We start from the raw sequence: 21171 nt of genomic DNA on the forward strand, positions 1-21171 counted from the left end.
TGCAAAGCGGCTGTCATTGATTTAGTGCAGGGAAATCAAATTAAACAAAATTTGCATTTGAAAGTTACGCAAATATATGGATATGCTGATGGACGATCGTTCTCGGGTTGATCGCTAGTTGTTCGATTTGAAGGATGTTTTTACCTCTTAGAGGAATTTTGCCAAGTTTTAGAAACAACCTCCAATCAAAAGAATTACACCGATTCAAATTTGGTATCGTGCACGATAGAAAGTACACATTAAGAAAAGGGTTAATTTTGAGTATTTCTTTCGGCCTTGTAGGATAGGGTAGGGTAACGGTACTAATAGTGGCGCATTCAATCATGTAGCTAACAATATGATGTAATTTATAAGTGTCAAGAATACAACATTTTACATATTTATACCAATTATGATGACACCACTTTTCTTCTGAAAAACATCTGTTTTTACCATAAACCATAGAAAGTACACGAAAAAAGTGTTATTAAAAAGTGTATCGTGTGCTGGTAGTACAGAAAACTTGGAAAAAACTGAATATAAATTGACTGTAATTTGTTTTTGAAGCCTATTTCAAACAGAACGACAACATTACTTACAAACCAATGCAGTGTCATTGAAATGACTGTGTTTTTTTACCGGAATATGTCCAATTTTAATTCATAAAAAAGGTGTTGAATATTGCAGCTAAAACTGTAGTATATGCTTTAACGTACAGTCTGCCAATAAAGTATCCGTACAGTCACCAATTTCAACTGCAATCCTAATTATCTCAGTGACTACGTGACCTAGGGCTACCATTTAAACGACATCTCGTAAATAAACTTCTGTTCTATCCAATGAGGTCTTAACATTTCGAAAAAGTAACTTGTAGGTCACTTTGTTTTAAAGAAACCCAAAAAAAAGGCTTAAAATCGATGACAAAAAAGTATCCGTACACCCACCTTTCTTGACGAAAAACACCGGTTTGGTGAGGTTCTATTAGTCAAAATATCAACCTTGTCATTATTTCAAGTTATTAAGGGTCTAAAAGTATGGCGGCAACAATTTTATATCATCACAAGCTGACCCAACGAACTTCGCCTCGTCCCATATTAACAATACGCTAATATTAGACTAACAAAGTATTGAAACTCAAGGGAAGCCCCATAGATTCGGTTCATGAAGATGTCGACAACACATAACAATAACAGATCTATCTTTAAGTCGCGGCATATCCGACAAATCCAAAGAATGTTTTAAAATTCCAGTTTTTCCATTTTTTTGTTCAAAATTTCCTTTTCAAAAGCGATGTGAAATTTCTTCGGCGATGTCATTTTTATACATATCAATCAACGGGACTTTTTATGGCTTCATCAAAATAATCTTTCTTTTACGTATAGACACTTTAGTCCTCTCCTTCAATGCCAAAAAACGCCATATCCCATCAGGCGACGTACTTGCAAATTTGTTTGATAGATTTCCCTGAACTTAAATACTCAAAATTCATATGTATTTAGCAAGAAAGCTCTTTCTGCCACTCAACAAAATACATTCAACGCGTATCAGAACCAAATACACGTGATCTAGGTGATCGCTTGTTGATTAACCGAGATGAAATTATTCGATGATCTGTGAATTCGGACTCATGATTTGTCACAATTGTAATCGGTATGGGTAAGAAGGAAAAAAGTCATCCCAGAACTTCGTTAAGATTGGCCAAGCGGTTTCTTAGTTTAAATTATACATCGTATATTTGATTTGATTGTATGGAAAATGCAATTTTCACAAATCTTTCCATTTTCCGGCTTTTCCTTAGGGAACGTTAAAGTTTTCTTTTCTTTAAACTTGCCATGAATAAAAACGAATAAATAATCTGATTACATCGTCAAGAATGGCTCAGCCGATTTTAGCTTTTTAGCTTTAATTTTAGCTTTAAAAACAAACAAACACTCATTTTTATAAGTTTCAATTTTTTTGGGAAAAAAGCATTTATCGAGTTTTCTGGGTTTCTGGCTTTTTCTAAGAATTAACTAATCTAACTTGGATTGTTTTATTGGGCTAAAAGAAACAAATCAGCGGAAGACTTTGTTGGGATAAGTCCAATCGTTTTCGTTAGAGAAGGTAATTTTTTTTTATATGGAAAAAAGCCGTTTTTACCTAATTTTCACATTTTCCGGCTTTTCCTTGGGAATTTTCAAACTCTCTTTCTTCCTAAACCTTCCTTGGGTAAAAAGGAACAAATCATACGAAGACGTCATCAAGATTGGTCCAGCCGATTTTGAGTTTTAGCATCACGAACATACAAACATTCATTTTTATAGATATAGAGAAGAGAAGAGAAGAAGAAGAGAAGAGAAGAAGAGAAGAGAAGAAGAAGAGAAGAGAAGAAGAGATAGAGATTTAACGTGAAATGGCCGGTGAAACTAGGCAAACAGCTGCAACCGATAGAGAACTATCTTTTACATGTGATGTAAAGGGTTTCTGTTTTGTAGAAACAGAAAAAAATCACCAAACTTACCTGATTACATTGCCAAAACCTGGAATAAAAATTGTATTCCTTCCATTCTTCTGTGTGTTACTTGTGAAAAAAAAATCTATGGCTTCTATAGGAACAACTCTTGTCTCTCTTGTTGTGCCTTTAATGCTCAATGGCAAAAACTATGAAAATATAATAAAATTTTGCATAAATGCATTAAGTTCGTGTAAATCAATTATATTGGTGTATGTAAGTAGCAAAATCATATGGTTTTAATGATTTTGTAGTGATTTATAGCCTTAAGGAAATCATGTTGGTACAACCTGTAGAAAGTATGAATTTTAGAGCTTTTATATTACGGAATGGTATGGTTCATCTTTTGAACACTCCGCAAAAGATCAAAGAACATTTCAAAGAAGAGCAAATTTCTCCGTTACATTTATTTCGTCTTAGAGCTATAATTTTATTCCAATACAACTACTACAGTGGTATTAGCACCATTATGGATCCACTTACTCTATTCAAGTATCGGATGCAGAAGAACTGATCGATCGAACGCATTTTCAGATGCGTAACGGATGCGTTGAAGACCAGTTTTTTAGTTTCAATTTAAAAATGAACAAGTGTACTCTAAGCACCTTGGGGGCGTGACGTTTTGCTTTGTTATAACTATCTTGGTCATCTTAGCACTCACTAGCGTCATCTGGTGAGCGCAGCTACGTACTACTCGTAATTCCCGGTTCGAACCGGAAATGGGAGGGCCGCTAGCGCCATCTGGTGGGCTCACTAGCGTCATCTGGTGAGCGCAGACTCGTACTACTCTCATTCCCGGTTCGAACCGGAAATGGGAACGCCGCTAGCGTCATCTGGTGAGCTTTTACGAACCGGTAAACCGAACCGGGCCGGCAACGTGTCTGTACACGGATGCGCATGTGTTGGTGCGCAGAATGGAAATGTGTTCGTGGCCCGTTTCGTTCTCCGCGAGAGAAAATTGTCCTCTCTTCTCTCGACGAGAGATTGTAAAAAAAACTAAATAAGATGGTCAAAATGTCCAGCTGTTTTTCCCGCGCAGTTATCGACGGAACGTCATCAAAGCGTGTTGTGCGTTCGCGTCGCTCGTTCGTCTCGTACGGTCGCTGGCGTTTTTTTCCCTCCCGAGCAGATATAGGTGAGCGCTAGTTTAGCGTTGTTTTCCTGCGTTTTCTCGATAAGGGAAGCCGGTCAACAACACGACCCGCCTGGAAGAGTGTTGAGTGTTGAAAACAAGCTCGCTTCGGCGAATACGCAGTTGTGTTTTGTGTTTGTGTTTTGTTTTTGAAAGGGGCCCATAGTTGGCTGGTATAAATCGCAGGTGATTTCCGAACAACCGATCGAAACCCGGCGCATTTCTAGGTGCACTGAAACTGATTGTAACATAAAACTGCAAGTGGAAAAGAATATAGTTTCGGGTGGTTCTCAAACACAAACATAGAAAGTGGTCGTTCAAAGGTGCGTCTTCCGTTGCGTGTTTTGTTATTGGTTTGTGCGTGCTATCGCTCGTTGTATAATAGCTTGTGTGCGTTCTTTTTTGCAGAAAATCAAGAAAAGCAGCCCAACACATATAATTCTAGTGACACAAATCTCTGTTTCCGAAGTTTTCGTTGGCTCGCATCTCGCCATCAAGTGGTTGGCGGAGTTTTTCAGGAGGGTAAAGTGAGTTAGGAAAAAAGTTTGTGCATTTTCCGAGGCAGTGAGGGGTACTGTTGGAGAAGAAGAGAAAGCAAAAACACAATCGTAATAGTAAAGTGAACCCGCCGTGGCGTGCGTGGGTTGTTGTGCTGTGAAACCTGTGACTGGGAGGAACGTCTATGTGTCGCGTGTGTCGTGTCACGGATGATGTCGTTGGTAGAAGTTTGGAACACAAACGAAGAATCGCCAACGAAAATTCCCACTAAAGAGCAGCATCATCGGCAGCACCAGGAGCAGCAGGAGCAGCAGGAACACCAGCATTATCAAACGCACTGCATGCAGCTGGACACGATGCAGGATATCATATGCGAGGAAGAGACAGTGAGGTACGTGTCCCGTGGTTTTTTTACGGCCGGGTTCGTTCTGTGGTTCTTTGCCGCCAAAAAATCGATAATTCTGCTCCAAACTTTTCGTGTGCGATGCGTGCGTCCGCCGGGCGTAAAATTTAGCGTGCATCGCAATACCATGCAGGACTCGCTCGCTCGCTTTTTCATTCTCTCTCTCCCCAACATACACGCGAGAAGAGCAGGCGTTGGTTGGAAATTGCTTCAGCAAATTTCCTGAAATCCATTCTGAAAACAGCGGCACAGCAAAGCACTTTCGAGTGTTGGTGTCGCAGTAGTCTGGTAGAATGTTTCGGAAGGGAGAAGCAAAGGGTCTACTCTCGGTCCTGCTCTAGAAGCGCGTTGTTCTCCCCGCTTCTCTTTCCCCCCGCCGTCTGGCGGGTCTGTCTGTGCCGCACGGCTCAGCTGTACGTTGTACAGGTATCATTTTTTTCCAGCTGCTAGAGAGAAAGAGAGCGAACGACCTTATGTACACGACGCTGTTGTATATAGATAGATCAGCTCGTCGCCGACGCTTGTTACGGGTGTGTGTGTGTGTGTTGGTCCTGCTGATCCTTTTATGCGGTGTAGTATTTTTTTGTCGATTTCTTTTTCGGCTGGGCTGGGACAAAAATTGGAACACAATTCCGAGTATGGTTTTTGTCGGACGCTCTTCGCTTACTTCTCCGAAATTTGGAGACGGAATCACGTGACTCACCCGAAAGCGCGCGTTTTTGCTGCTAACGCAGTTTTTCTATAACTTTGTTCCGGGAGTAACTCGATTGTTTCAATCTCGAGTCGAAACCGACGCATCGCCACTTGAAATTAAATCAAGTTTTCGATGAAACACAGCCGGGCAATGAATGCGCGTCCCCCGGCGTACCAGCGGGAAAAGGCGAGATAGAACGATACCACCCAAGGAACAGGTAGAAAAGGACGGAGACAAAAGCTACACCCGAAGCAAAATGCGCGTCAAAATGAGAGCGTAAATGTGGAAAGTATGCGCGCGCACATACACACACACACCCATACTTGGAGCGGTTTGTTGTTTCCTTCAGCTTTTCATACTTTTTTTTGGTATGATTCTGTTCTCTTCCCATTCCGCACCGCTTAATGCTTCTTTTCGTTCTTTTCTTACGACCGATTCGTTCTTTTATGCTTCCCTTCTTGAAGCGTCCTCCCTACCGTTTCCTCCGTTCTCTACCCTCTCTTGGTTTGTGGTCCAAAAATACGTACGCTTCCTTCAAACCTTGTTCCGACTCGTCGACCAACCGCTTCTTCCACCGCTTCCTGCGTTGTTGCACTTGTGGAGAACGAGTTTCCCTTTCCGTACCGTCGAGATGATGGCGGCAGGGAGGGCTTCCTTCCTTCTTTTCCGTCGCTTTTCTTCGACGCTGCTGTTCCGCTTTCCAATCAGTTCAGAATGTCGCTTTCCTTCGTTCCAGCGGCGGGCGCATTAGAACGCCCTAGAGAGAGGAATCCATCGGGTGCAGGTTTTCGACGATGGACTTCTCCAAGACTCCGCGCTGGGCACGCCACGCCGGGTGCATCGAGATGCGTTTCGATGCATCGGTGGTGTGCAAGTGTATCTCCGTGCGTTTGTGTGTGTGCGTGTGTAATGGTCTCTGAACAAAACGAACCAACGCGCGCCCCTTCGTCCCTTGGTCGTAATCAGATGTTAACAACCATATGTTTAAGTAATTTCTTTCTCTCCCCGGTTTCCCTCTTTTTTTCCTATTACCTGTATGTGCGCGTGCGTGCGTGCGTTCTGAATTTCCTATTCTAGCGGCGCGAGCGCGGGGTTGGAGGAAAATCATCTGTGGCGTATCTCCAAGTTCTACGCCATTTTGTGTGTTGGGTTGATTGATTCGATTCCGAGGGGTTTTGGCTTTTGGGCAAACGACGCTGTCCATTGTGGACGATGATTTCTCCGTCGTACGGTGGACTTTAGGTTGGGTTTTTTTAAATTAATCTGTTTGAGACTAGGCAAAACGAAAACCATGCTCAATGCTATACAAAAATTGCATGTTGGTATCAGCTGCTGCCTGTGTGTTTTTTTTGCGGCTTAGCCTTAAAAAAAACCTAAAAACGGCTTATCATCTACACGCGATAGGAACACACGGATACGGGAAAGGGCACAACCCCCTACAGCACGCGGTCGATTGCATAACCTCTCCCGCCTTAGCACCATCTGATCGCAAATGGTCGTGGATGAAAAAGAAAAAGACCAGAATAGTCAAGAAAAACGACACGAGGGCGCTTCCGCGCCGCTTTTCTTGGGCGCTCTCGGGGGTAGGAGGAAGAAGCAAAAAAACAAAAATGCCCCATCACACAACAGCTGTGTACTGTGCCGGGGTGTTATGGTTGTTTTTATTGCCAGCACTATGGGGAAACGGTGGCCACCAGGAGTTGAAATGGCTATATCACGGGATTGTTGGATGAGAGAAAGTTCAAGGAGATGATTCCAATACTTTTTTTCAGAAATTTTAGTTAGTTTTTAAAACGAAACGTTTGGTTAAATTTTTATGTAAAAGGAAGACATTTTTGAAGCAAACATTCATTTATACTATCATGTGAAAAACCGTGATCAATGTTTATAAAGTCAAACCCTACCTTCCGCTCTGCATAAAATCTTTATCATCAAAAGTTTGTTTAGAATAATCCAAACACAATTTTGATGATTTTTTTAGAATTCAATAAATAAATTTGATTTTGTCATTGTAATGTAAGTAGTAAGCAAAAATTGTGATTTACAAAAAAAAAATAACTCCGACCGCTCATTCCCACGCTAAGCGTCCACAGTGCTGCGCACACACCGCGGGGCCGAAACGATGACGCCGTATACACACATCTATTGGAGGCGACGTTGTTTTGGTAACGAAATTACGCAGTAATTTTTATAACGCTTGCTACGTTCTCCGCGTGCGCCCCGCTGGGCTTCGTTTTTTTGCCCGGCGTCCGTTCCTGGAATCGGGGAATGTACGGTTGTTTTGTTGCCTCGGAAGACACGGTGAAGAATTTGAATGTTTTGCCTTTTCATTCGCGGGCCGGTTTCTTGGAGCCGATGGAACCTTTTTTCTGTTTATTGTTACAGCTCCCACCGCCCCCTGGCCACCCGTCCTCGTGGTATGTGTGTCAAAAATGCGACTGCCAAGCAGTTTGCTAATTCAATGAAAAAGTTGTTTTCTTTATCCCTGTTTTTTCCTAGCTGAACAAATTTTGTCGAAAAAAAAACCCGATGCCATTTTTTGTCGATTGTGATGACGCTCGGTGCCACGTTAGAATGGTTTTTAAAAAGTACGTTCTGTTGACAAGTTTTGGATAGAGAATTCTAAAATAAAATTTTATGTCTAGTTTGTGACAGTCAGCTGTTGTGCCGAAGTGCCGAATCCCATCCGACAAACCACCAGCTGTTTTTCCCCTCGCTGATTGCCTCGTTGTTGTTGTTGTAGCCTTGCCGGATCGGGGAGGGAGGAACCCCGTTAGAAGCCGCGCATCAACATTTCGACTAATTTATGATCATGTGTGCCGACGACGACGACGACGTACGACGTACGACGTTGATTCTTCGGGTGTCATGGGCGGATTGCAGGATAATCTAATGTGCCGGGAATGTTGTGCAAGATATCCCCCTTTATTCAATATTCGATCCCTACCAGCCGAATCACTTTTTTTGTTGCTCGGAATTCGTTAACTACGTGCGACCAAGTTGTATGAATTTACGTTATATTTTTTCAAACAATAGAATGAATGAATTTCTTTACTCATAAAATTACAAAAAGACATTTACTTGGAGTAGCTAATGGTGGAGTTTCCTTTCCGTAGTGGAACATCGAATGCTTTAAATGCAAAGAAAATGTTTCCCTGTTCGGTGCAATCTCAAGTAGTTTGTTTTTTAATTTTCGTCCCCGTGTTCGTCTCATAACCCTCTTTAACGAGAAAGAAATTGGTCCATGAATATTAAACTTCCCAAACACGAAGGGAAATCTTCACTTCCAATTCTAAATACACCACTACAGCTGCTTCAATACATCTTTTTTTGTTGTCTCCCTTCCGTCCCTTACGCTGGGCCATTTTTAATGCCCTTCTATACTCTAATGCAATTATGTGCATTCACAGAACACTTTCCCTTATGTACAGCGACACCGACCGGCCGAAGATGTGATCGCTTCGTTGTTGTATGCGTTTCTGTGTTTTTTTTTCTCTCCCTTTTAGAAGGAAAATACGCACGTTCCTCTTTTTCCCCGGATTCATTATGCGGCAGGGGAAGAAACAATGTGTGTAATTTGCCCGATGCATTAAAAATTAAAAACATTGTACGATGTTACGTGCGTATGTGTGTGTGTGCGTGTGTGCTTGAGTATGGCGTCCCGTCAGCGTAAAACAATTTTACGCAAAATTCAATTATCGTATCCTGGAAGAAGGAAGTCTGCTTGCCCTTGGGGTGAGAGTTTTCCGAGTTGCAGAACGGAGTGGTTGCAGGATACGAAAGGAGCCGGTAAGAACCATTCCCCCGGGGAAAGTGCTGCAGGTGTGTTGGTGCTACCCCCGTCCAAGGGAGGTGATGGTGGTGGTGCTGGTAGAAGGGATTTACATTGGCTCCGGATTGTTTTGTCAGCTGTTTCGATGCAATGATGGCTGCTTTGCATATGTTTTTCCCCGTCCTCCATATGATGCTTGTGCTTGTAGGAGAAACCGTTTGGTAAACCCTTGGTTTTTGCAACATTCGTTTTAGAGAAATTTGATTTCAAAGAAAAATTGAATTATTGAATTTTAACGAAAAAACACATTTATACAAACTTAGTAATTTTTTAAAAAGTAAGGCACTGATAATGTATTTTTCTACAATAATTTGAATGAAAGAGTTAAATCGTTCATTTTCAATTGTTTATGGTTCTAATTGTTTTTTAAAAAAATTCTCTTTTTCGAATTTGCAGTTTTTCTGTTTTTTTTTTATCGTTAATATCGTTAAGGCATGAACTTTTGTTTTTTTATAATGTTGCTTTAAATTTTGTCTCCTTTATTTCAAAAAATAGTTTTAGTTTCTATTGCGATTCATTCTATCATGCACTTTAAATCTTTTCTTGTTGTGAATTGAATTTATGTACCATTTTGTTCACACTGGAAAGAACTGTTCGAATGTCTTGCATTCGGGTTTGCCTTGTCTCACATGCGCCTCGAGATTAAAATAATAATCGCCCACTTGCGCTTATTGCTTAGAAAATATGTCCCCATCGAAACGGCCGGGATCTCGAAATAAGACATTAACTTAAAGCTCCCGCCATTCATAGTACCTCGTTTGCTAATCAGCGTACTATAATGGCTGTATCTGTTTCCCCCCCCCCCCACCCCCCACACCCGCCACCCCCCCATCCGGAGGGTAGGGACGGGAACACACACACACACACAATCTTACAGCTCCGGCTCAATCTTCTGCGAGAGTCTGCGAGAGATAGGGAACCGAAACGAAGTGCGCAAAACAGCTGACCTGAACGACGCGGCAAGAAGGCAGCCACACACCACCGGATCTGTTAGCATAAGGTTCGCTTCCACCACGGATCGATGCTCTACTGCGCTGCGGCAGGCGGTATTACAAATTCCTCCCATACTTGCATACATCTCCCCCCGGCATGTGGGGCCGCGAGGGAAGTGCTGATTGATGGATCGCAACCGGACCCCCGGATTTCAGGCCGAGGGTGGCAACGGTGGGTGGGTGGAGAGCGATGAATTGGATGGAAGTTCTCATCACCGTGAGTCAGATGTCTCGTTCTCGTCTCGAAGGGACGGCGCGCGGAGGGGAGAGGAAAAAAAAGTTACAATCCCACAATCGCACACCCACCATCACCATCACCCCCCACCCCTGTCGTTTCGCTTTCCCTCATCCGGAGGGCTTTCCGGTCTCGGCGAGATGGATGCTGACAAGCAATGGGGGAACGCAATTACTGGCGTTTGCTAAAAATAGTCTATCTCCATTCAGCGCCCCCGTAGTGGTGGTGGTGGTGGTGTCCTCCCTCCTTCCCAGCTTCCTCGGTCCATTCCCCCAGCAGCATTCGACCGGTGTTTCTCGCATCCGCCCGGGTTTGGCATGATTGTTGTCATCGTCGTAGTGTAGTAGCAGCGTGTCGCGCAAAATACTCCCTCGCACTCCTCCCCTCGCCCGGCCACGTGCCGCCTTGAACGAAGCTTTATTTACAAAACCGGGCTCAACAGCTATGCCTTGGACTCAGCTGGCGAGAAGCGGATCAACATGGCGTCGTGATCGAGGATCCACGAACGCGGGATACTTTCACTCGTTCCTCCTTATCAGACGGTGCCCTATTGTGACCACAGGCAGCACACACCAGTACACCAACACCCAGCAGTGCCGTGGCGTTATCAGTCGATGCTATTTATTTCTGCAGAACCCATGCACTCCGGTCAGCAAATGCAAATTTGGCGCCAGAAATAACTGGAAACGAAATCTCAACCATCTTCTGCTTCGCAAACTCGATTCGACATCGGCTTTGGGAAGCTGCCAAACGAGGATCGTCCGGTAGATGACGTCTTAAGGTTGTTCCTCTAATATCCGGGCGGAAGAGGCGAACGGTGTTTGGTTTTCCCCTGCAACGACCTACGATCATCGCCCCCTCAGCGTCTGGAGCTCCAGTAGGCCATTCGCCATAATACTGGGGGGGTTTGTGTAGTACGTTTGTTTGTTTTCTTGCGTATGTGTGTGCTGTACGCCAAACTGCAAAAACTCGCATAGTCTCAGCAGGCTGCAACTGCATCGGCTACGGAACGAAACTGTACAAAGTTGCCAGCAGCTCTCAAGTGCATGCGCTGTTTTTTTCTTACTACCCGGCCGGCCGGCACCCTTGGAGTTGGTGCGTTATTAGTTTTTCCCGCTCGAAATGGCTGCGTTCCACCCGCATATGGCTGATGATGATGATGGTAGTATAACTGTACAGCGGTTTCGTCGGTGCGAGGAACCGGGGAAGGGAACGGTCGTAAATCATGCTACCAGAGGGAGAACCGGTCGTTTGCGGCGCGTTGTAACTATTACACACGAATGCCTGGATTAACGTCACAAATAACAATGCAACAAAGTATGGGCCCGAGGTCCGGGTGACGCAGTTTTTCCGCAGCTCGGGAGCGCAAATCGAGTGATGCATGTTCTTCTTTGCATGGAATGCATTTAAAAAACGCGATTTACGCCACAGTGATGGGTTTAATTTGCTCGATGTTACAAATTATTGAACAAATAATTAAATCATTTTGTAATTTTTGCGTTTGTTTTATTTTTTGCTTCAATGTCTTTTCGATTTTTTTCTTTAACTATTGTATTTTAAAGCCCATGATTTGACTTCTAATATTCATCATTCAATTGGTATTGCCAGTCTTCTGCTTATTCAATTTAGTTTGATAGTCCCATGCAATCTCTTTGTTTAATACGTTCTACATTTTCAACCTGTTCCTACTTTAGTCGGTTTGCGTTATTTTTTCCAATGTTACAAATTATTGAACAAATACCTAAATCATCAGTAGACTTATTATTTCCGTCATTCAATTCATACTATTTGGCCTCAGCAATGTCTTCTGGTTATTTATTTTATTTTGTTAGTCCTTAGCAATGGCTTTGGTAAGTGCGCTTAATGTTTTCAACTTGTTCCTGCTTTTGTGGGTTTTTTTTAAATGAAATGTTCACAAAAAGGCTATAAAAGCGCCATGGTTATTTTATTATTTATTATTTTTATTATCAAATTGTTCGCCGTGTGGCTATACAAAGTCCAACTTAAAAGCTAACAGAAGGATAAACACAGACTAGAGGGGTTACAACAGGAACAGGATAGGGGTAACGAAAAAAGATTAGGAAACGGTGGACAGGAGACGAGAACGGAAGCTGACCAAGGACATGTGGTGGTCAAACAGGTGACCGACGGCGTTAAAGTCGGACAATGCACGTAGCCATGGGTCATTCTGGGCAAACAGAGTCCGACGTGTAGGAATGTGAAGAGGAGGACGGACTCGCAACCTGTAGGACGGGACGTAGAAAGGAATGGCTGCGAGAAGGCCAGGAGAGTCAATATGGCCATGTAGGATGTTAGCGATCAGCAACGAGCGAGCGTGGCAGTGGCGGTCCTTGACGCTAACCAGCCCCAGCAAACGGCACCGGACCGGGTAAGGAGGCAAGGTAGCAGAGGGGTCATTCAGGAATCGCCTAACGGCAAGACGCGTGAATTTCCTCTGCACACCCTCCAACCTATCCATCGCTGTGACGCCCGCGGGTGACCAGACAACGCAGGCATAGTCGATGATGGGGCGAACCCAGCAGCAGTACAGCGCCTTCAGGCATAGGGGGTCGCGAATTTCTGATGTCATGCGGGCGATGAGTCCCAGCAGCCTGTTGGCCCGTTCGACGACTGAGTCCAGGTGCGACCTGAATGTCAGCCTATCGTCCAGCCACACCCCCAGATCCTTGACTACAGTCACACGGGGGAGGGGCAGGCCACTGAGATGATAGTTGTGCACCAATTTGTCAGGAGAGCGACCAAAAGAGATGACACAACACTTCGCCACGCATAGCACCAGACCGTTGGCGATGCACCAAGCTGAGAAGGAATCTGCAAAGGTTTGCAGAGAGAGGGGATCACTGGACGAGGACACAGGAAGATAGAACTTGACATCGTCGGCGTACATCAAACAGCCCTCTGGTGGGAGGGCGCAGACACAATCCGAGATGAAAAGAGTGAAAAGGAGAGGACTCAGGACGCTCCCCTGAGGTACACCGGATAGGCCGATGAACGGATCGGAGAGGGACCTCCCGACCCTGACCCTGTACGTCCGATCCGATAGGAAGGACTGGAGCCAGCTCAGGAGTGCCCCCCCAAAACCCATCCGCTCGAGTTTGGCCAACAGTTATCAAATGTAAGGTTACATTTTCCCGGTCTTCTTTGTGGGTTTCAGGTTTAATCATCTACCGTTGCAACTGAATCTAGTTGAATACATGTTACTTTTTCCACACGAACTTAGTTTTCATAAAAACACAGGAAGCGAAAGATATAACTTCAACTGTTTTATTCTGATGCTCCAAGATTAATGCTGTGCTATTTTTACTTTCAATTACCTGCTACAGTCGCCCGAATTCGGTGTAATCCTAAAAAATAGTGGAAAGCATTGTTTTGCCCACTTATCCGATGGAAGCTTCGGAAAGGGAAAAAACAACATACTTGTTACAATTGTATCGTATCATACCACCTGTGCGTTCGAGGATCTACGATTGAGTGTGTTCAAAACAAAAACGGGTGGTAAACAAACCCCTCGGCCGAATGCCGACCACCCGCGTCCCACGGGTGTACGATCGATCGATAATTATAGTGTAAGCTCTCGTACACGTGTGTGTTATTGTTTGGGCAGGTGTGTGGCGCTTGTTGGAATTGTTGTGACGTTTGAAGGTCTTTTTCAAGGGAGGGTCGTATTTTTGCTTCGCGTTAGTTTCTGTTCAAAGGGCTCCGAAACACCCTAGTGAGGGTTTGTTGTTAAATACCTAGTGTCGTTGATGTTACAATTTGGTGGTTTTTAAATTATCCATTTCGCAAGCCGATTGTTTACGGGTAAAGAAATATAAATCATTAGATTAGTGGTGCTTTTGGCTGCGATGGACCTTGTTTGTGGTCGTGTTGTGCCGACCGAAAGCGAAATGCACCGCAATAACGCCCGGCACTGCATTGCATTCCAGCCGGCCCCCTTTGCCCGAGCTCGGCAACAAACCGTGCAATTGTTTTCATGCTTTCCCGCTCACTCGCTGCTCCGTCCGTTGCACTCGCTCGCCGGCCACGGGAGAGAGACCCTTTTGGCGGCAATTTGCAAAAAAAAAGAATGCAAGTATTCACACACACACACTTGCAGTGCGCCAATAATCGTTGCGCCGACGACCTTCGTGCGAATATTATCTCGTCAACAATTATTGGCAACGTCCACAACAACCTCGATTGGGGGTGCAATGATCACGCGGATGCACCGCTGTGAATGGGCGGGCGAGGAGGGGTGGGTGGTGGGTGGAGGGTCGGAAGGGCCGGAGCGACGAGTGACGAACGAGAACGCGAGCGTCCAAGACGACCACGACGAGATATATCATCGGGCGCTCGGTTTGGCGCCATGAGGTATTTTTTCCCATGGCGAATTGGAAAATAGTTCCTACACCACCTTCGCGCCTCCCCTCACCCAACACCCAGCACACCGTCTCGCACACGTTGCCGTTTTCCTTCACCCGTCAATGGAGATTAGTTTCTCGTGATTAGCTCATTGCATTCGTGCGATGGAGAGGCCGACGTTTGCTGTCGTTGTTTACGTGCGTCATGTTTAGGTTTGTTTACGGGAGGGGATTTACTTCGCCAACTGTCCCGTAAAAGATAACTGCCATTTTGAAGTCTATTGGCTGGTTGTCCGCGAGGGTAGCGACAATGACTTTTCGAATGGTGGTAGGGTAATGGATTGAGTCCAAGATCAATTGCAGTTTGTTTATGTTTAATTCTGTATAATAATTCTGGTGGCGTCATATGGTGTTAAAAAATCTCACGAGCAATTTATTATCAGTTTTTATGTTTATATTCGAATTGTAGGCTTGAAAATGCAATCTACGATGACGTGCATTTTGTGAGAATTTAAACATGCTTTTGCAAAAATTCTATGCAGGGACAAATCAAGCGTACATTAAACTCAAAAGAATGCCGCAAGAGTGTTTACATGAGCCCATACTTGTTTTTTTTTCTGCCTGGTCTTATACTAGCAAGAAACAACAAAGTGTAAAAAGGGTCAATAAACAAACCAACTATTTTAAATGACGCCTTCATCTAAAAAAGGGGTCCACATACATTTCCTAAAAAGGGCCAGATGATTAAAAGGAAACCAAAAGCCCAGGCCGGATACCGATAAACGATGATTTAATGTAAAGTTACATAAAAAGTGGTAAAGGTTAAAATATTTGAAAAAGATATTTAAACATTTTCATACATATTTTCGTTGAATGTTGATTGTTTTTTCAACGTATAACGGGAACACCTCATTCAACAAATTTAATCTTCTTTTTTGGGAAGAAAACATGAACAAATCCGATAAAAATTGAGATGTTTTTTTGTATGTAGTACTAAACTTTTCTTACGGGCCGGTATTTGCCGACCCCTGATCTGAAACGTTATGTTTAGCATCCCGCCATCCTGAGACCGCATCTGACTGGGCCTCAGTGGGAACTAATACTTCCGACTTCATTTCCCGCGCTCAGCTGTTAATCGACTCATACGGCAATCGAGGAGGCATGCAATTGTTTACATCGCTCGCGTTGTGGTGTTTATTACGAATACAATCAACTATCTCCTATCTTGATTTTTTTTTAAATAATCAACTTCATTCCTATTCCTACATCAATCTGTGCGGGGTTGAGTTCGAACTCTAGCCTGACTTGCTGGAACTATGACTGACCTTGCGGTGTTTTAGAATGAAGAATTCAGACCAGTGTAAACGTTTTTATATATAAAAGAGTTGGTATGGTTTCTCTTTTTTCAAAAAGTTTCACTCAAAGATCCCAACATTATTTCGAGTGAAATTTTTCTAAGAAAATAGAAACCACTCCTGCGTTTTGCGACGCCATTTAACACGTTTACATCATCATCTTTTTTCCAACCTTCCGGAGGAGATCCCTTCGGTTAGTTTGCGCGGTTGAACTTTGGTTACGTTTGCTTTTTTGCCGGTTACAACCGATTCCATATGGCCGTTGAGAATGTGTTTCCCCCCTCGGGGCTGCAGCCATTGTTGGTAGTTTGGAGGGTGTTGGTGTGTGAATGACGTTGGTCCTGGCGCCTCTACTCTAGAGTGGCGGGAACGACCAACAACCTGTCCCATATGGCACGCGGTACGAGAGAAAGAGCGAAGAAGATGTTAGCCATCGAGAGAACGATGATGTGGAGCGTCGTTCTAGCATATTGACTTTCTCCACCTCGGCCACGCCTCGGGGAGCCCAAAAGGACGCGGAGGTGTATAGCTGGTGCTCAACTTCCACCCCTTTTGCTTCCTTACCTCAAGGGGTGGGTAATTTTGCGCACTTTGCTCGAGTATACTTCTCCGCAGCTCTTCCGAACCTCCTTTCCCATTTCCTGATTCCGTTGTTGCCCCTGGCGGAGGACGTCGGCGACGTATGGAGACCCAGGAGGTGGATGACAGTCATCGATATCGATTTTCGGAAGCGTGTGTCTGGCAGGGGGAACGCGGACGGGCAGCTCTTGCGCTTCCTTCCCCCGGCTCTTGAATGTCGGGTTCCTGACGCCAACCGTCGCCATCATCGCCGTCGTTGTCGTCGGCGGTGGATCACATGTTCCGCTGGATGACTGTACCTTTCACGTGGCTCGCGTATCGTGCTCTCGTTGGAGTTAACTGAACTGGGAAGCATGAAGGAGAAATTAAATCTACTTGTAAAAGGAGCGAACGAAACGGTCTGATAGTGTGGCGCTCGGTTCGGAAGATACAAGTAGCACCAATAAAGTAGTCTCGTAAGTAGCCACACTCTTAAGGAGGGTTATGGAAGGGAGGCTATTCTGGCCATTCGTCCAGCTAAGGTTCTTCCCTCGATTTTGTACATACGTACGTTTCGCGCCTTCGGCTGACACATGCTCGGGTTAAATAGTGTTCCGAAATAGAAGACAGGATAGGAAACCGATCGATCGCCACCGTTGGTCTCGAATAGAATAGGACTGACCATGTGCAATTGTTGATTTTTGGCGAGAAATCGGCAGAATCAGGTTGACATTCGCAAATAATTTTCGTTTGTCGTTTGTTAATTTAATGTTGTAGGGTTGTAAGGTTTGTGACTAGAGTTGTGCCACTCAGATTCAGATTCATGAATCTTTACGATTCTCTGCGTTTTAGAGATTCAAGGATCTTTTCAGATTTCAGATCTTTTCATTCAGATGAATTCATGAATCCTACAGATAGCATATGCATCACACCAATGGAGGAATCATAAAGGTTTGTCATAGATTAATGAATCATTAAGGTTTCGAAAGATTCATTAACGTTTGAAGATTCGAATCCCAAAAGATTCATGAATCAATCTGAATGAATCTTACGTGAAAGATTCATATGCATGAATCTCGCCAAAAGATTCATAAGGCACAACACCAGTTGTGGCATATTTATTCGTTTGCCTTTTCAGTATATAAAAGTTACAAGATGCATTTCAGTGTTTTTAAGACAGTCGAGGACATTTCATTGAGCGGTGTGTTGTTTATCGATCTAACCTGAATTTTTATTTATTTAAAAAAAAACTGGTTACATTCTCCTTTTTTGACTTTTTTTTTTGGTAACTTCGGCATTCCCAACAACGTAAAAATGAACGAACTTAAACTCGGAATTAAATTGAATGGATTATAATCGGCTTTCAACCGGTGCACGAGCATACTTTGCGTTCGACCGATTGCATTACCGATAACTCGCGCCAATATTTGCTCTTGTGTGCGCTGGTGCTTTCCGGCGGATTAGTTCGCGCTTATCTGGTCACCCGATTATGATAGGCCACTCGTGGGCCATCGTGGTAGCATTTTTTCCCCCCTCCGGCCCCGTTATCGGTTCTACTACGTCGTACAATGCGCCAACCCAGTTTTTCCCGGTACAGCATGATGTATTGAGCAATGTCGCGCCTGCTGCTGTTGATGTTCGCCCGTTGTGATAAGAATCCGAAACGATTAGGAAATGGTGTGGTGCTGGTTCTTCCCGCGCGAGTTCAGAGGACCCCCAAAGGTGTGTAAGCACACAGGGGTGGCTTTTTCCACCCCGTTTTTTTATCTGTTGTTATCACGCCGAAACACACACGCACACACTTACACAATTTTCCCGCGGGAAACAAGTGTATCAGTTGGGTGCGGCTTGCGGCGTCATTGCCTGCATTAATATGGATGTACCGCGAAGACGGCGATCTTCCGCCCTCCTTTTGAGCGTGTATGTGTGTGCCGTGTGTGGTACCTGTAGGCTGTTGTCTGGCGTAAAGGCTGTGCATCATCACCCCCGGGTAGAGAGAGAGGTGGTGGTGGTGAGTGAGGGGTGCCCGGTCGATGTGGAATGGTTGAAGAAATTAGAAACACGTGCTCGGAACATGTGTTTCGTGCGCCAACCCAACTCAAGCAGCTGTGAGTGGGGAGCTGCCCATTTGTGTGTGTGTGTGTGTGTGTGTGCCAGGAGGATGTAGCCACTTGCAGTCTTTTGTACGTACTTTGGAAGGTTTCGTTGTGGCGCCAACAGGCGTTTGGCAAAAGGGGGTGGGAGGGGTGCTTTGATCCGCTTTGCTCTACGCTGATTGTAATGGTAGTAAGACGCTGATACGTGCATGATATAACCACGTCGACTTCCGCGAATCCAATTCGCCCTTTTTCCTGGAACTTTCAAGGCCTTTCGGGTGACTAGACTTCGGCCATATTTTTGTTCATCCTTGCACGCACCAAGAAGGGTGGCGGAAATGTGGTTGTTATGGCCTGACAGAGTATGAAAAAAAAAACACACACACACGACACCTATCATCCCGCTTTCGCAATATACACCTTTATGAAGTCGCATGGGTTCGAAGAAAGGTCCGGAAAAAACGGTTTTCAACATTCACACAACGTAGGATGAATAATTTATTTCTCCTTTTTTGATTTAATCCGCGGTTCTGTTTTGTTGGAAGTATTACTTATACACACATACAAACCCTCCGGTCCAAGACGAAACCACCTTTCTCGATCACGACGAGGGATGCAACGGCGTTGGGGTCTCAACATGTTCCGTTTCTCTGAGACCGTTCGCAAAAACAGCTGCCAACGAAGGCTGATCCTTTCGGTCGTTTTGGCTCAGGTTGATGGGCTGTTTGATGGGATACCATTTAACAACTGAAGCATCAATTTTTAAATTTAGTGAAACTTCTTCGTTTTGCTTTTGGAAATACGGACGATGTTGAAAAAAGGTGTAATTTACTATCATTTTGCTTATTCAAATAAAGAAATAGACATAATGATCGTAATAAATCGTTGTAGAGTTCAGCTGATCTTAGTTTTTAATGAAAAATAAATGAAAAAATAAAACGGCTTCTACCAGCTTCGCTCTCTCTTTCGTGACGATGCAACGGAAAGGAAAATCTAGCGCAAGCGACCACGCCACAGATGATGACCGTATGCCGAAACCCAACACACACACACACAACCCGTCAGAATTTTCGCCAAAGGTGCTGTGAATCTATTTTTACAATTTTGCAAACATATTCGCTAGCACAGATGGTTTTTTCCTTCGCCATGCACCCCAAGGCTTCCCTGCAGGCGGCGATTTCACTTTCATTCGCTAAGAACGAGGGCAAGAGGTGGAACGGCAGGTGGGGTGGGGTGCAGTGCGGAGGAAGCTCGAAAAAGATGATAAAAAATGATCCGCCGCGAATATCGCTACATCAGATGATAGGATTTGTTTTGGGAGCGTGCGAAAAGAATGTTTTTCTTTTTTTTCCCGAGCGAGGCGGAACATTTTTGCACGTTTTTATTTTTAGACACAAGAGATTCGATTTTCTGAAACACCGGTCGGATTAGTTGGTTTTTCGCTTCGGGTTAAGTTTTTTTTTGTAAAAATTAGAGCCTGATTAGCAAATGAATCAAATAATTTAAACTAAAAGAATCTTAACTTTGTTTCAATTAAATTTATATTTCCCATCTTCTAAATGCAGAAAACACTTCGAAAACGGTTGATTTTGCACGCTTTGTACCGGGACCACGGTGAGCCAAAATTCGCGCACCACATAATCCAATTTCGTGCTTCACCACCGCACGGTGCAGCATGTTGATGCACTCGTGAAAAACCGCACTTAAATGCATCGCGGCCGTCTGCGGCGGCGGGGGTTATTTTTGTGGTCTCGCGCGGGAAGCCGGTCAGCGGTCAAACGACCGACCGACGGTGCGATGGCAAGTGACTGATGGTGGCGCCAAGTCTGGCCATCCCGCGCGCAAATGTGTGCTGTGCAGCCGGGGGTGACGAAGGTGTTGATGCAGCTGCCACTACCTCTTCTCCCGCTGCTCTGGGGCCTGTCTGTGATTACAAAATCATTCAGTACCGGATTGGGGGTGCCGTCGTCCGTTCCGGGCGCACTGCACTGCATCAGAACCCATTTGCAGTTCATAATTTTTTGACCCGGCGCTTTGGGGCTTCTAAATTACGACAAAAATCAACCGCCTACGTGCAGCGTTTCGAATTAGAATTTGAAGTGCAAGCTAATGTAACGTAAATGGCGCCATAACTCAAATAGAGTTTTTGGAGGTGTAGAGACGGGATAATAATGTGGTAAGCTTTTTTTTCTATCACCCTCTTCTAGTCGACGCACTGTTACATACAGATGATTTACTTTCTACTGCCCCGGTAATAAATTATGCCACCCTTTTACGTACGGTGATTACAGGCAATATAGGCCTTAGCATTATTGATGCATTAAAAGTGTAAATTATCATGGGAAAAATTTACCCAACTTGTTAGAAAAAGCTTTTAATGTAAAATTGGAACGAATAAAATAAATAAAACTTTATTTATACTAAATCTAATCTAAAGTTGTGCCTTATAAATTTTTAGGTGAGATTCATTCATATGAGTCTTTCATCCAGAATTAATTCAGATGGATTCATAAGTTTTTTACGATTTGAATCTTAATACACTGAT

At 44.1% G+C, this 21171-nt stretch overlaps 1 protein-coding gene across 1 annotated transcript in view; it reads left to right on the forward strand.

The window, feature by feature from the left end:
* Positions 1-4015: 4015 nt before the first annotated feature.
* LOC131281169 (uncharacterized) overlaps positions 4016-21171 on the forward strand; it is a 115796-nt gene continuing 98640 nt past the window's right edge. The window contains exon 1 of the mRNA XM_058310429.1: positions 4016-4491. Coding sequence (XP_058166412.1) covers positions 4310-4491 — 182 coding nt within the window. The 5' untranslated portion in view covers positions 4016-4309. The remainder of the gene's footprint in view (positions 4492-21171) is intronic.

Source organism: Anopheles ziemanni, chromosome 2 (genome assembly GCF_943734765.1).
Source record: "Anopheles ziemanni chromosome 2, idAnoZiCoDA_A2_x.2, whole genome shotgun sequence".
NCBI classification, from domain to species: Eukaryota; Metazoa; Arthropoda; class Insecta; order Diptera; family Culicidae; genus Anopheles; species Anopheles ziemanni.